This window comes from Babylonia areolata, chromosome 23, assembly GCF_041734735.1.
Source record: "Babylonia areolata isolate BAREFJ2019XMU chromosome 23, ASM4173473v1, whole genome shotgun sequence".
NCBI lineage: Eukaryota > Metazoa > Mollusca > Gastropoda > Neogastropoda > Buccinidae > Babylonia > Babylonia areolata.
The window spans coordinates 12,607,685-12,624,011 of NC_134898.1; the positions used below are offsets into that span (position 1 = coordinate 12,607,685).

Sequence of the window (16,327 nt, forward strand, 5' to 3'; positions counted from 1 at the left end):
TTTTGACCATCAGGGCAGTCAATTCATATCCATTGTGTCTAGTGCTTGGAATGGGAAGACAGGCCCAATCCTCTCTTTCTGCTGTTTCAACCCTTCCCAACCAACACACACACACACACACTGCTGTTTCAACCCTTCCCAACCAACACACACACACACACTGCTGTTTCAACCCTTCCCAACCAACACACACACACACAAACACTGCTGTTTCAACCCTTCCCAACCAACACACACACACACACTGCTGTTTCAACCCTTCCCAACCAACACACACACACACTGCTGTTTCAACCCTTCCCAACCAACACACACACACACACACAAACACTGCTGTTTCAACCCTTCCCAACCAACACACACACACACACTGCTGTTTCAACCCTTCCCAACCAACACACACACACACACTGCTGTTTCAACCCTTCCCAACCAACACACACACACACTGCTGTTTCAACCCTCCCACCCCACCCCAACACAACACCACACCACACCACACACCACACCACACCACACCACACCACACACCACACCACACACACTCACACACAATGTGACCTACAGACATAGTCTTGCGGCAGTCCAAGAAGGACCAGTCTTTGGGTCGGTAGCGACTGTGCGCTCCTGACCCCCTGACCCCTGACTGACCCAGCAGGTACTCCCCGATTGGCTGTGTGCCTTCGCACCACTCCAGCAGACCACTCCGCCGGGACAAGGGCACCACCTGTAACCACCAGTCAGTTCACCACAAAAATAAAACGCACACTCTTTATAACCACTTCTTTCCATGGGATCTTTGGTGTGATGATGTTTTTGTTTGTGTGTGTGTGTTTTTTGTTGTTGTTTTTTTCTGGGTTTTTTTCTTTTTTTTTTTTTTTTTTTGGTTGTTGTTTTGTTTTGGGTTTTTTTTGTTTGTTTCTGTTTGATAAATATAATTATCTGATGATCGATGTGATTGATTCAGGGGTAAACTGTCCTTGGTGACTCTAACAAAACTCATCCATTGACTTATGCCCTATCTACTTTATCCTATTTTACTTATTATTATTAATGCCTTTAGTTTATTACAATGGTATATGGTGTGAAATTGTTGTTGTTTTTGTTGTTGCATGTATGTCTACATGGAAAAGAAAAATTTTTTAAATGTTGATTATAAAAAACACACAAAAAAACCCACACCTGATACACACGGTAGTCAGTTCACTACAGATCACACACACACACACACACACACACACACATATAGGGTGACATCGCTGATGGTATTGTATGGACTACTTAAAATATACATCAAACACAAAATACACCAAACAGGTGAAAAGAAATCTTTGTTGTTTTCCAAAGGATAAAAGAACCAGCAACAAGAATATCTGTTAGCATCATTCAAAAAAAAATCTTTTCTGCTTAAAACCCAGTTGACCAAACAGGCCATATCAAGGCGGAAAACACTGTCACTATTGATTCCCCCAAACCTGGAAAAAAACAAACAACAACAACAAAAAAACCCACCCTCACATGCAGACGTGGAAAAGAAAATTAGGCACAAAGTACTGTGATATACATGCACATGTAGAATACTGGCCAAAATGGTAATGAATCTGCCTGGAAAGTGAGAGAATCTTTGCGCTGGTTTAAACCCCACACGGGCCAGTATTTTTTCCCCTTCCACAAGACCTTGAGTGGTGGTCTGGATGCTAGTCTCTTGATGAGACAGTAAACTAAGGTCAGAAGTGCAGCATGCACTTAGCGCACGTAAAATACAACAGAAAGGAAAAAGCCAAAAACAAAGTGAGCAACAGAGAAGAGGAAATTTCAAGCACACTATTTTCAGACGACAAGGATACTATTCATGACTGAAACAAAGACAACAACATACATCCCCCACCCCTGATCAAGGACAACTCATGAACAATAATCAAACACAAAATGCACCAAAAAATTAGGTCAACAGAAAGCACCGTTGATTTCCAGCAGAGAAGAACCAGTGATAAAATCATCTTTGCTGTTTCAAAGTCTCACAGACGGGCACAATAGCCGAATGGTTAAAGCGTTGGACTTTCAATCTGAGGGTCCCAGGTTCGAATCTCGGTGACAGCGCCTGGCGGGTAAAGGGTGGAGATTTTCCCGATCTCCCAGGTCAACATATGTGCAGACCTGCTTATGCCTGAACCCCCTTCGTGTGTACACGCAAGCAAAAGATCAAATACGCACGTTAAAGATCCTGTAATCCATGTCAGCGTTCGGTGGGTTATGGAAACAAAAACATACCCAGCATGCACACCCCCGAAAGCGGAGTATGGCTGCCTACATGGCGGGGTAAAAAAACGTCATACACGTAAAAGCCCACTCACGAGTGAACGTGGGAGTTGCAGCCCACGAACAAAGAAGAAGGAGAAGAAGAAGAAAGTCTCACACACACACACACACACATACACAAAAATTACTTTGTAAGTCCTGATGTTGAGCTGTCTGCTGCTGGTGGCAGGGTTGTCAGACAACAGCCGGTTCACCAAGCTGAATGCCTGCTGCATGATGGCATCCTGACGAAGGTCGTCCCGACCCTGACACCATCATCATCATCATCATCGTCATCATCATGGTGCTCACTAGTCACATCAACAACGTTATCATATTCCAGGATTTAGGTTTTTAATCACTAAAATTCAATCTAACTTTTTTGAAACTTTTAAAACTGCACTAATACCAGAAATTTAAATCACGTCTGGAGCCTGGATGAAATGTACGGTATTTCTGAGTGCACAAACATATCTACATACATAAAACAGTTTCAGTTTCAGTAGCTCAAGGAGGCGTCACTGCGTTCAGACAAATCCATATATGCTACACCACATCTGCCAAGCAGAAACAGTGCATGATATATACACTCATCCCAACCACATTCACACACACACACATACGTACACACACACATTCATACATGCATACAAGCACATACACAGGCGCACACTCATCCCCACATTACAGCCACGTAACAAAGCAAAACGGCTATCACAGAAACATGATCCCAAGCAGCACACTGCCAGCCAGAAGGTCAGGAAAAACTGTGACAGTTCCCAGAGTGGGTACACCAACGAAACTGGTAAATTTTGAGAGCTGTTTTAAAGGATGAAATAGGAAATTTTCTATCTAAAATTACGTTTAAATAACATACTTACCGTGACCCAACTAGTGCAGACTCCGGCAGGGGTCTGACATTCCTGTCCTGTGCAAACTACTATCCGCCTATGCGGAGAAAACAAAACTACGGCCGATAACCTCTGGAAGCGAAGGAAGTGGAGGAGGCGGCAGGTTGGCGTTGTTGAGAGGGCCAGAAATAGAGGGCCCAGAGTGCCCACGAATCGATTGCGATCGCGCCTTAATTTTAGCACGATATCCCAATCGAACCATATAATTATGTGACCTGGTTCGAGACAAAATTTAACAAAAAACAAGAACGCCAGAGAATCGACAGACAGACAGAAAATACGAAAAAACTTAGCCGTATGGAGAGCACAGGAACAGGAGTCATAATGGCTGCCAGGAAAAGAGGGCGCTAGCCAGCGGGACAAATGGGAGGTTACCTACTTCCGGGAGGTTATTAGCCGTAGTTTTGTTTTCTCCGCATAGGCGGATAGTAGTTTGCACAGGACAGGAATGTCAGACCCCTGCCAGAGTCTGCACTAGTTGGAGTCACGGTTAAGTATGTGTAATTAAAAAACAGTTTATGATGGACTTCAGGTGACAGTGAAGTCTAAAATGTAGGAGTTGCGAAAGAAAAGAAACCTTGGTCTGTACAATTAAGGTGAGAGAGAGAGAAAATGATTAAGGAAAGAGGCATGAACCAGAATGAGACAGCTGTGAAGACAGATCTCAAAGTGGTCCCTTCACATAGTTACATATTCCCAGAACAAACTGTGACTGATTTCTATCCTGAAAAAATTGCTGCTTTGATTTCAGTGGCCAATTTAAACGTCTAAATACCCAAACACAGTAAAACAAAGAAAAATTCTTGTTAAAAACATCATTATCATTAACATGCCAGTATTGAAATCCATACAATAAAATACTCCCATCCATCTAATTACTACTGTTCATGAAATACATTAATCTCTCTGACCTTAACCAGCTGTCGCCTTTCAACCCCATCAGAGCAGCGGCAAGCGATGATCTTGGGCAGATTCACTCCACCACACAGACGGAATGTTGACTGGTACCCAACAACAGATACAATATTGTCGTAGCTGCAGCTGGGATCCACCTGAAATTTAGCAGCAATGTTTAACAGAGGCTCCAAATACTATACAATGAGCTTTGTGCAATTTTCAGCACCTTCAACATACAACAGAAAACCACTAATTTTGTCTTGAGAGTTCATCTTTGTGAGTAAATGGCAAATGAGAAAAGAGAAGAAAAATAAAGCAGCATTTAAACAAAACAAAACTTGTGAACAAAACAAAATACTGTTGCCATCTATTTCTCTAATCCATATACTGATAAAAAAAACCCAAAAAAAACCAAGCACACTTGCTGACAAACATGAGGAATCAATATGTTGTAAATAATAAACACAACAAAGATAAAACACCTACAAATTTCACGTTACCTTCATCTCTAAGGACGGAACTGCTACGCTGGTCAAATCTTTTACAGACATAATCTTCAGTGTCCTGGGCAATGGAACAGGCCCTGAAAGTAGTATTTAAAAAGATATACAAAGAAAATAAATTTAAAAAGTTAAAAAAACAACAAACTGTTCTTCTAGCAAATTACAGTGTGAACGACGACAACAAGATAAACTAAATGCTCACAATGGTACCATTCCTGTGTAAGAAGCAAAATCTTGTAAATCAAACTTCTAACAGCTTATATCTGATTTTAAAAAAAAAATATTGTTAAAGCAGATGGGAATCAAAATAAATATTTTTTGCAATTTTTTCTCCATCTCTAAAATCAAAATCTGGGTGGAGAAGTAAAAGGGGGTGGAGCATTGGCTTATTAGTAATGCGCCTGACTGGAGTTTTTTTTAACACGTGTTAAGTGCATGCTGCACACAGAACCTCAGTATATCATCTCATCAAAAAAGAAAAAAAAAAAGGTCCAGTGGAGAGGGGAGAGTAAAAATCTTGGTCTGTACATGGGACTCAAAATGTGTACACTCACTTCGCAGCTCGGTGCCTAACCACTAGGCCACCTCTCAACTATACAGGACCCAAGACTCGAACTCACTGGTCTCCCTGCGGTGCTGCTCCACAGACCAGTTGGCCAGCTCCACATAGGCAGTGGACAGCATCTCCATGTCCCTCACGATGTTGGCCACTTTGCTGTTCCTCTTCAGCTCTTCCAGCAGTGCCTGGGCTGCCTGCACCCGATCCTGTCATCCCACACACACCACTGTCTGCTGACAGGGCGCAATAGCCGAGTGGTTAAAGTGTTGGACTGTCAATCTGAGGGTCCCAGGTTCGAATCACGGTGACGGCGCCTGGTGGGTAAAGGGTGGAGATTTTTATGATCTCCCAGGTCAACATATGTGCAGACCTGCTAGTGCCTGAACCCCCTTCGTGTGTATATGCAAGCAGAAGATCAAATACGCACGTTAAAGATCCTGTAATCCATGTCAGCGTTCGGTGGGTTATGGAAACAAGAACATACCCAGCATGCACACCCCCGAAAATGGAGTATGGCTGCTTACATGGGTAAAAACGGTCATACACGTAAAGGCCCACTTGTGTGCATACGAGTGAACGTGGGAGTTGCAGCCCACGAACGCATAAGAAGAAGTAGAAGAAGAATCACTGTCTGCTGTGACAGCTCAACGGTTAAAGCACAGGGTGCTGGGTCTGAACCACAGGAACAGGCGAAATAGCCAAGAGGTTAAAAGCGTTGGACTTTCAAAATGTTTTGTTCTTCTTTCAACCTGATAAAAGAGGACAAATGAATTCTCATCCAGAATAAAACACCTTAATCTATAAATATTTTGCTGTGTTTTGCAGATCTGACCACAATAAACAAGTACAACATCTCTTTCTCTTGCGTTAAGACAAAGGTGCAAAACTTTCCATTATAGCTGTTTCCTTAATATTTTGCTCAAAGCTCTATACTTTTTGTTTTGCAAAAGATAAAGTCACTCTGCCTATTTCTTTTTTGATTTTTAATGCTCCTCTTTGCCCTTTTTGGATTTTCATTTTAGGATTTATCGTATCAATGCACATTTTCTTACATAATAAAGGGAAAAGTCTTAAACAGGTCTAAACTAATATAAACTTGTGAATCTCGATAATTCTAGTGAAATATCCACTATACAATATTTAGCTTGGATTTCATAAGATGCTACATAAGCCAAAATTGTTTTATTCAGTTGAGCAAGCATGTATATCTTCAATGCAGATCATAAACTGTGTCTGCAGATACCAATATTCCTGGATAGTTAAAAACATATTTCCAATATTCCACAAAGCCATATCCTATTCCAAAGGAAAAACTACACAAACAGTCCAATATTCCAATATTCCTGGATAGTTAAAAACATATTTCCAATATTCCACAAAGCCATATCCTATTCCAAAGGAAAAACTACACAAACAGTCCAATAAAAAAACAATATATAACAATATATAAGGAAACAATAGCAAGCACACACACACACACACTTGCACACACACAAACACACTCACACATTTACACACACACTCACAAGCATACATAAACACACACTCACAAGCATACACACACACACACACACAAAACCACACACACACACAAACCTACCTCCGTCTCTTCACTCGATTTCCGCCCTGTTGCCAGCTTGCCTCGACGTTTGGCCGACTGGCCCTGAGAAATGATCTCTTCATCCTTGTTGGCGTGTGCCAAGGCCAGCAACACCCACAGTGTGTGGTGGGGGTGGTCTGTGGCTGCTTGTCCCAAAATCTGACAAATATGTGACAAGGTTATTCAGCACACCACTATAACATTCTCATCTATTTATCTATCATTATTTCCCATTGTCCCAAAATCTGACAAATATGTGACAAGGTTATTCAGCACACCACTATAACATTCTCATCTATTTATATATCTCTGTTTCCCATTGTCCCAAAATCTGACAAATATGTGACAAGGTTATTCAGCACACTACAATAACATTCTCATCTATTTATCTATCATTATTTCCCATTGTCCCAAAATCTGACAAATATGTGACAAGGTTATCAAGCACACCACTATAACATTCTCATCTATTTATCTATCAGTTTCCCATTGTCCCAAAATCTGACAAATATGTGACAAGGTTATCAAGCACACCACTATAACATTCTCATCTATTTATCTATCATTATTTCCCACTGTCCCAAAATCTGACAAATATGTGACAAGGTTATTCAGCACACCACTATAACATTCTCATCTATTTATCTATCATTATTTCCCATTGTCCCAAAATCTGACAAATATGTGACAAGGTTATCAAGCACACCACTATAACATTCTCATCTATTTATCTATCAGTTTCCCATTGTCCCAAAATCTGAAAAATATGTGACAAGGTTATCAAGCACACCACTATAACATTCTCATCTATTTATCTATCAGTTTCCCATTGTCCCAAAATCTGACAAATATGTGACAAGGTTATTCAGCACACCACTATAACATTCTCATCTATTTATCTATCAGTTTCCCATTGTCCCAAAATCTGACAAATATGTGACAAGGTTATTCAGCACACCACTATAACATTCTCATCTATTTATCTATCATTATTTCCCATTGTCCCAAAATCTGACAAATATGTGACAAGGTTATTCAGCACACCACTATAACATTCTCATCTATTTATCTATCATTATTTCCCACTGTCCCAAAATCTGACAAATATGTGACAAGGTTATTCAGCACACCACTATAACATTCTCATCTATTTATCTATCAGTTTCCCATTGTCCCAAAATCTGACAAATATGTGACAAGGTTATTAAGCACACCACTATAACATTCTCATCTATTTATCTATCACTGTTTCCTATTGTCCAGCGGACAACACAAGACCACAGCAGACAACCTCATCTATTTGTTCATTATTGTTTCTTATTGCCTCGCTGATGACACAAGGCCATTGCAGATATCCTCATCTATTTATCTATCATTGTTTCTTATTGCCCAGCCAAAAACACAAGGCCACAGTAAACTTCTTCATCTAATTATTCATCATTGTTTCCTATTGCCCAGCCAACCGCATGATGTGACAGGATAATGAACACACAGTTTTAACAGCATTTCTCTTTTATTTACTTATTTATTATTGTTTCTTATTGACCAGCTGACAACATGATGTGACATGATATTGAACACACAGTTTCAACAGCAGACATTCTCTTTTATTTACTTTTTTACCATTGTTGCTCATTGACCAGCCAACCACACAGGGCTACAACAGGGGCAGAAACTAGTACTGCATCACTTTTAAAAAGCAACAAAAGGTGTAACAATGCCAGAACATTTCTGTTATTGGCATGCAAGCACCATGATTCTACGTCATTTTCCATGCTGGGTGCATGTCTGCTGAGTCTGTGTTCAAGTTAATTTGATGTCCATATCACAAAATATGTGTCAGTGTGAGAGTGTGCTTGCATGTGTGTGTGCACGTGTGCGCATGCTTGTATTTGTGTCCAGGTGTGTCTCACTTTGTGTGTGTATGTGTCTGAAAGAGACAGACAGAAGTCTCTATTTTCCAAGTGTTGCAAGGTTTCTCACATTAAAAATAAACGAAATGTTGATGGTCACATAGCCTTTTTCCAGCCATCAAGGCTGGGAAAACACACATCCCCACACACACCCCCACAACACACCCCCACAACACACACACAACCCCTTCATCACCATGTTCAGGGTGGGCATGAACAGCTGGTTGTCCTTCACTTTGCTGCTCATCCTGGCCGCCAGCTGGTGCAGTAACGGCAGAAACTTGTAGCTCTTCAGCTTCTGAGCACACTCCTGAAACAGCGGTCAGTTCTGAGATCACCAAAGGAAAACAGTATCTGTGTTGCTCAGCTGCTTGCAGCCTGGCCCAGCCAACCACACTGGGCCATGTTATCAGGGCTGAAAAAAATGTCATCACTGATTCTGAAGAAACTGGGTAAAAACCAAACAAAACCCCCCACAAAATACAGTCAGCCTCACACACCCACAGACCTAAGACATGCCTCTGACATTGACAAACAAAACCAAAACCTGTGATGCTGACAAACAAAACCAAAACACATGCCCACACAAAAGGAAAAGAAAATTAGGTACAGGTACAGTTGTATTCAAACACATGTCTAAGACATGCCTCTGATGTTGACCAATCCTACAAGAGCATTAAAAAACCCAAAAAAACCCACTAAACATAATTATACATCATACACAAAACTGTATACAACAACAAACAAAACCCCAAAACGCCAGCGGGCACCTCACACGTCACAGGGTGCAAAAAAAGAATGCAACATAGTAAGAATGTCCAACTGTCAAGTCCAGACAGAAAAACACTTAAGGAGGCTGCTGAGATGGTCAGCAACAATTACACAATTTTGTCTATCCTCAACGACGGGTGCAATAGCCGAGTGGTTAAAGTGTTGGACTTTCAATCTGAGGGACCTGGGTTCGAATCACGGTGACGGCGCCTGGTGGGTAAAGGGTGGAGATTTTTACGATCTCCCAGGTCAACATATGTGCAGACCTGCTCGTGCCTGAACCCCCTTCGTGTGTAAACGCATGCAGAAGATCAGATACGCACGTTAAAGATCCTGTAATCCATGTCAGCGTTCGGTGGGTTATGGAAGCAAGAACATACCCAGCATGCACACCCCCGAAAGCGGACTATGACTGCCTACATGGCGGGGTAAAAACGGTCATGCACGTAAAAGCCCACTCGTGTACATGCGAGTGAACGTGGGAGTTGCAGCCCACGAACGCAGAAGAAGAAGAAGAAATCTATCCTCAACAGACATGCCTGTGACAATCACTGTTTGATATCTTTCTTTCTTTGGTAATCAGTAAACACACACTCACATGTTGAAAATAAAGCAAAAGTTATTCTATTTTGCTGAAGTCAACAAGGATTTTAACTTCCTATGCTTTTTGTGTTTGCTTCATATTTTTTTGCAAATAGCAATGTTGCTCTTGAGACTCTTACTGATTGTGTTATATAGTGTATGCATGACAGAAATATGTCTGAAAAAGAAAGATTTTGAAGGCTAGAAAAAACAACCACACAAAAATGCAAGATTTTACAGATATATCAATCTGTATTATTTGGAAAATGACAACTATGCAGAAATACCACCAGCCAATGCAGTCCTAATATTGTCATTGAAGAAAACCTGGCTGAATAAGATATAATAGTATCCAAACTGACAAGTTTAAATCTGAAGACACACAATTTTGTGCCTTAAACTGGTACACAGCCACATAAAGTTTGTTCAGGCAAAAACGTCAAAGTTGGCAGCTTACTGAAGAACAGAATGGAGATGACAGAAATTTTATGAATAAATAAACATGAACAAGAAATGAAAAAAATCCAATAGAGATAGTTTTATAAAAATTCTTATACCTCTCCAAAGACACATACAGTCCGTTCAACCACAGACTGAACTTGAAAGCCAATTGTATGCTCAACTTTACCAGTATATGTAGAAACTGAGTAACTGTTCCATACAAAGTATATTGGACACTTCATACGAACCACTAACAATCACAAGTCTCAAGCCACACACCTCCAAAACTTCGTTGACTTCTGGCGAGGCACTGTTGTCAAACCAAAGGGAGGTCAGCCTGAAGATGCGCAGATCGTGCGTGTCACCGTGCTGAAGACAGCTGGCGTAACACCGCACTGCGTGGTGCAAGAATCGCTTCCGATCCTCAGTCATGGCCGCCACCTCTTGTTTGTCGATCTTGCTTTGCTTTTCCAGGGTACGCAAGTAGCGACTGTCCATGCATCAGCAATATCAATGATCAACGTAAAAGATTTTGACTTTTATTTTCATTGTGTGAGTACACAGCAAAATGAGCCTGGAAACAAAAATCCTTTTGCGGCTTTATTATGTGTAGAACGCAGGAAAAGTAACTATGTGCAACAAAAGAAGGTAATTATATTTTCAATCAATTTTTATCATTACCTACTATTAAAAATCGCAACACTTATTCCTCTTGGCATGGGATTTCATGGGTGATTAGTGCTGGGCGACCTGGGGGTAAGAGGGTTTTAAGGACTTGAGAGTACAAAGAATTAAAGAACGTCTGAGCTCCAACTCACTCTTTCTTGTTCTCCTCCAGCACAGTGTACTTTTCGTACTCAGCAGCAGCCTTGTTCATGAGTGCCTGCTTGGCTTCGAAGGTCGGGGAGTTCATGTAGTCCACGATGTTCTGGTACTGGGTGTCCGCAAACCGGGCCAAGGAAAAGTAACCGTCCACAGCCTCTGGCCCGCTGCTGTTCTGACTGCTCTCCAAAAGCTGCACAGTCTGCAGACAGAGAGCAGTGAGAAACATAGAAACGTCCCCTGACACAGAGCAATAATGCAGAAACATCTGCTGACACACACACACACACAAATATATATAAATCTGTCAACAAAAATAAATAATGAATACAGAAATATCTGCTGACACAGAATCATACTTCCCCATCCCCCACCATTCCCTCAACAGTGTTAAAAAACGATGGTAATGAGACCCAAAGAGAAATAGACATAAAAACATTAAAAAAAATCAATGAAACTGAAGAAAAGGAAATTTTCTTCCTAAAATTATGTTTAAGTAACATACTTACTGTGACCCACTCGTGCAGACTCCGGCAGGGGTCTGATTCCTGTCCTGTGCAAACTACTACCCGCCTATGCGGAAAAAACGAAAGTAGCTACCGCTGATAATCTCCTGAAGTAGGTTACCTCCCCTTTGCACCCCTGACTAGCGCCCTCTTTTGACAGACATACATACACACTCTATCCCTAACCCCCCCCCCTCTCTCTCTTATGTCATATACATTCATACAACTCATTCTTCCACCCTATCCCCCTTTCTCTCTATCTCTCTCTCTCAGCCATAAACCATATATTCAGACATTCCTAACACACACTCTTCACCCGATCCTCCTTTCTGTCCCTCTCTCAGCCATACGATCAGACATTCCTTCTCTCTTTCTGAAGAGGAGAAAAAAAGGAAAATCACAAACAACACCCCCACCTTTTCCAAGTACTGCTCCATGATAACAGAGGGCGTCTCAGACCGCGTCTCAGCCAGCCAGTTGCCGTACAGAGACAGAGACTTGGTCAACAAGCGCATAGCTTCACCGTTTTCCTCCCCTTCCTGTCAACAACCAACACATAAGCATTTGCACACTGGAGCGAGAAAAACTCACACGCGTAAACATCCGTCAACTACTAAAGAAAGCAACACTGTCCATCTTAATGAAAACACATAGACAAAAATTGTGCATGAATGGGATTTTTCTTTGTATGTGGTTTTTTGTATGTTTGTATCTTGTTTAATAACCAAGAAAAAAAAAAAAAAAAAAAAAACAAAAACCCCACCAAATAACAATACACATGCATGTGCACACATGTTACTACAAAATGATGCAGTAAACATTCATAATCTTCTTCTGCGTTCGTGGGCTGCAACTCCCACGTTCACTCGTATGCACACAAGTGGGCTTTTACGTGTATGACCGTTTTTACCCTGCCATGTAGGCAGCCATACTCCGTTTTCGGGGGTGTGCATGCTGGGTATGTTCTTGTTTCCATAACCCACCGAACACTGACATGGATTACAGGATCTTTAATGTATGTATTTGATCTTCTGCTTGCATATACACACGAAGGGGGTTCAGGCACTAGCAGGTCTGCACATATGTTGACCTGGGAGATCGTAAAAATCTCCACCCTTTACCCACCAGGCGCCGTCACCGTGATTCGAACCCGGGACCCTCAGATTGACAGTCCAACGCTTTAACCACTCGGCTATTGCGCCCGTCATTCATCATCTATTTCTGGACATTCATTGAGTGTTTCACTACCACACAGCTGTCAGATTTTGGGCACACAAAAAAAGAGGCCATTTCAGCTAGTCAGTTTCCCAAACAATTTACTTTTAATGCAAGGAAAATTTTGTCAACCTAACTTGAGTGCAGAAAATTCCTACTGAATTAGTGAACTAGACAGCCATCATTTCAGGTAATTTTTGTTTGTACCAATGAGTTGCAATGTCTGACCATCTTTGTGCCACAACTTTCCAGCTTTGATCTTTACATAGAAGCCAATGAGTTTCAGTTTCAGTAGCTCAAGGAGGCGTCACTGCGTTCGGGCAAATCCATATACGCTACACCACATCTGCCAAGCAGATGCCTGACCAGTAGCGTAACCCAACGCGCTTAGTCAGGCCTTGAGAAAAAAAAAAAAAAAAAATAAAATAAAATAAACAAAAAAAACTGTCCCAGTGGAAAGATGACAAACTGCGATGTATCAGGGTCTCTCACCCATCTGATCATCAAGTAAAGTATGTTCAAATCCATCACTTTAGTGTTGACAACCAATGAACACACAGACAGCATTGTTAGGGAAGCCTGACAGTATTTTTTTTTCATTTCTTTGGGGGTGGTGGTTGTTTTTTTTAAATTTTTATCATCACGCCCAGCAACTGTACATGATGCTGTAAAAAAATCATAATAAACCTGAACCTGAAAAACTTAACCACTATTTTTCTGTGTCCGTGCTTGCTGGCAACAAGCTGACGCTGACTTTTGAAAACCAGATTTCCATGTCTGTGCTTGCTGGTAACAAGCTGACGCTGACTTCTGAAAACCAGATTTCCATGTCTGTGCTTGCTGGCAACAAGCTGATGCTGACTTTTGAAAACCAGATTTCCATGTCTGAATACAATTTAATCCCTGCACACAGCAAAAAAAAACCCCAAAACCCCCCCAAAATCCCAGTATATATAAAATTAAAATAAAATAAATGAAACACACAAACATACACACATTCACACACACGCAACACACAAAAAACACATACACACAACACACAAACACACGCACAATCACAACACTGCAGGGCTGGCTTGCATGAGCAGTCACTGCAGCGCTAAGTTTGCCTTTGTGTTAAGGGGGGACACGGCAGTGCAAAACAGACCAAAATGATGTTTCAAGATTTGAGGATTTTAGTTTTTGATGGATTTTGATTCTTGAACATCTCTTCTATCATATGCATAAGTTTTTCCACTGTAAATATGTCTTTAACAATGAAAAAATTGCCAATAAAGATTGCTTGCTGAATCACAAAAGTGTTTATTTTAGTTCAATTTCGATGCAAGTCGTCAAGTTTCTGGCCTTGACAACATGCCTTGGATTTGCTCAATGATGAGTAAAACCTACAACCATGAGACTTTGCATGATTGTTTTATGACATGTTACTGAAGTTTTGTCAGTATGTAAGAAAATATTCTCTGGGTTTTTAATTCATAGCAGTTCCAATCTTTTTACCCACTGTAAATTTTGAGGATTTCGCAATACCCAAAATTTCAAAAATTCATAAAAAGTACAATAATTAAAGAATCAACACAATTTCATGTGAAAATGAAGATAATGTCATTGTGTATCAAGTCCACATAACAAAAAGTGTCTGCATGCACCACAAACCCAATTTCTCTGATACATTGTTTGGCAGCCATTTTGATTTGTTTCCACAGCAACGGGTATTCACAGAAATCTAAGAACACTTTTTTTTGTGATCTACAAGTGATGATACACCTAGCAGACAAAAAAAAAGAGAGATATAGTCAGAGAGAAAAAAAAGTTGTTATTTGACTGTAGTGTCTGACGGGCGCAATAGCCGAGTGGTTAAAGCATTGGACTGTCAATCTGAGGGTCCCGGGTTTGAATCACGGTGACGGCGCCTGGTGGGTAAAGGGTGGAGATTTTTCCAATCTCCCAGGTCAACATATGTGCAGACCTGCTAGTGTCTGAACCCCCTTTGTGTGTATATGCAAGCAGAAGATCAAATACGCACGTTAAAGATCCTGTAATCCATGTCAGCGTTCGGTGGGTTATGGAAACAAGAACATACCCAGCATGCACACCCCCGAAAACGGAGTATGGCTGCCTACATGGCGGGGTAAAAACGGTCATACACGTAAAAGCCCACTCGTGTGCATACAAGTGAACGCAGAAGAAGAAAGACTGTAGTGTCTGGCCTTAAAAGAAAGTTCCAAACTGCATGCTAATTCCAAAAGCTCAGGAACATTCTTAAACACAAACAGAACTCTGTGCTACTTGGTTCGTTCAACCCAGCCCCGGTAAGCAAAAACAGACACAAGTCCCACCCCCTGGCAGCGCTTGATGAGGGACTTGAGGACGTGCTTGGCGGTCATCTGCTCCGAGCGTGCCCAGAACAGCTGGGCCAGCTGTAGCTGAGCCTGCACACTGGTGGCCGGAGACATGTCCGTCTGGTGCTGCACCTCATGGAGACACCGCTCTGACATCTGCACAGACGCCAGTATCAGTATCAGTATCAGTAGCTCAAGGCGGCGTCACTGCGTTCGGTCAAATCCATATACGCTACACCACATCTGCCAAGCAGATGCCTGACCAGCAGCGTAACCCGAACGCCAATCAGAACAGAATACAATAACGCAACAGGATTGAACACAACATGTCTTGACTACCAAGTGTACTAGGGTCACAAGGAATAATAGGGGGATAGTTCATTAAAAGAAAAAAAAGTACAAAATACCAAGTGTATCAGGGTCACAAGGAATATATGGGGGATAATTCATTACAAAAAAAAAAGTACAAACATGAACAGTGCATAAAAGGTACACACAAAATTTGAAAATCATAGACATAAATACAATAGGAATTTAGATATATGTGCATATACATATAAGTGCTTGTGCATGCGCAACGTCACACACATGCGTACCCACACACAACAAGCGTCCATACACACAGTGTATCAATGCATATGATCTCTTGAACAAACGCCACACGTTACACACTAGGGCTGATGACGAGGTTTACAGTTAAAAGCTTGCAACACCCCCGAAAGCGGAGTATGGCTGCCTACATGGGGGGGCTAAAAACGGTCATACATGTAAAAGCCAACTCGTGTGCATACAAGTGAACGTGGGAGTTGCAGCCCACAAATGCAGAAGAAGAAGAAGAAATGGTTGCAACAAGTTTTCAATGCTGCAAGACAAAATACGGTCAACCCAGACTGATATGGAAATCTCCAAACTGATGGACTCCAGTCCCAAGAAAGGACTTAATCAAGAAAACACGGAACACTCAAACAGT

The 16,327-nt window shown here is 41.4% G+C and overlaps 1 protein-coding gene across 2 annotated transcripts in view; it reads right to left on the reverse strand.

Moving 5' to 3' along the window:
* The window catches only part of LOC143297768 (serine-protein kinase ATM-like), a 113,926-nt gene that overhangs the window by 10,980 nt on the left and 86,619 nt on the right, over positions 1-16,327 (reverse strand). For both annotated transcript variants that reach the window (XM_076610238.1, XM_076610239.1), the window contains exons 45-55: positions 15,355-15,513; positions 12,220-12,342; positions 11,294-11,499; positions 10,755-10,965; positions 8,878-8,991; positions 6,769-6,927; positions 5,230-5,374; positions 4,607-4,689; positions 4,121-4,261; positions 2,448-2,564; positions 566-727 (exon numbers count right to left, since the gene is read on the reverse strand). In XM_076610238.1, coding sequence (XP_076466353.1) covers positions 566-727; positions 2,448-2,564; positions 4,121-4,261; positions 4,607-4,689; positions 5,230-5,374; positions 6,769-6,927; positions 8,878-8,991; positions 10,755-10,965; positions 11,294-11,499; positions 12,220-12,342; positions 15,355-15,513 — 1,620 coding nt within the window. The remainder of the gene's footprint in view (positions 1-565; positions 728-2,447; positions 2,565-4,120; positions 4,262-4,606; positions 4,690-5,229; positions 5,375-6,768; positions 6,928-8,877; positions 8,992-10,754; positions 10,966-11,293; positions 11,500-12,219; positions 12,343-15,354; positions 15,514-16,327) is intronic.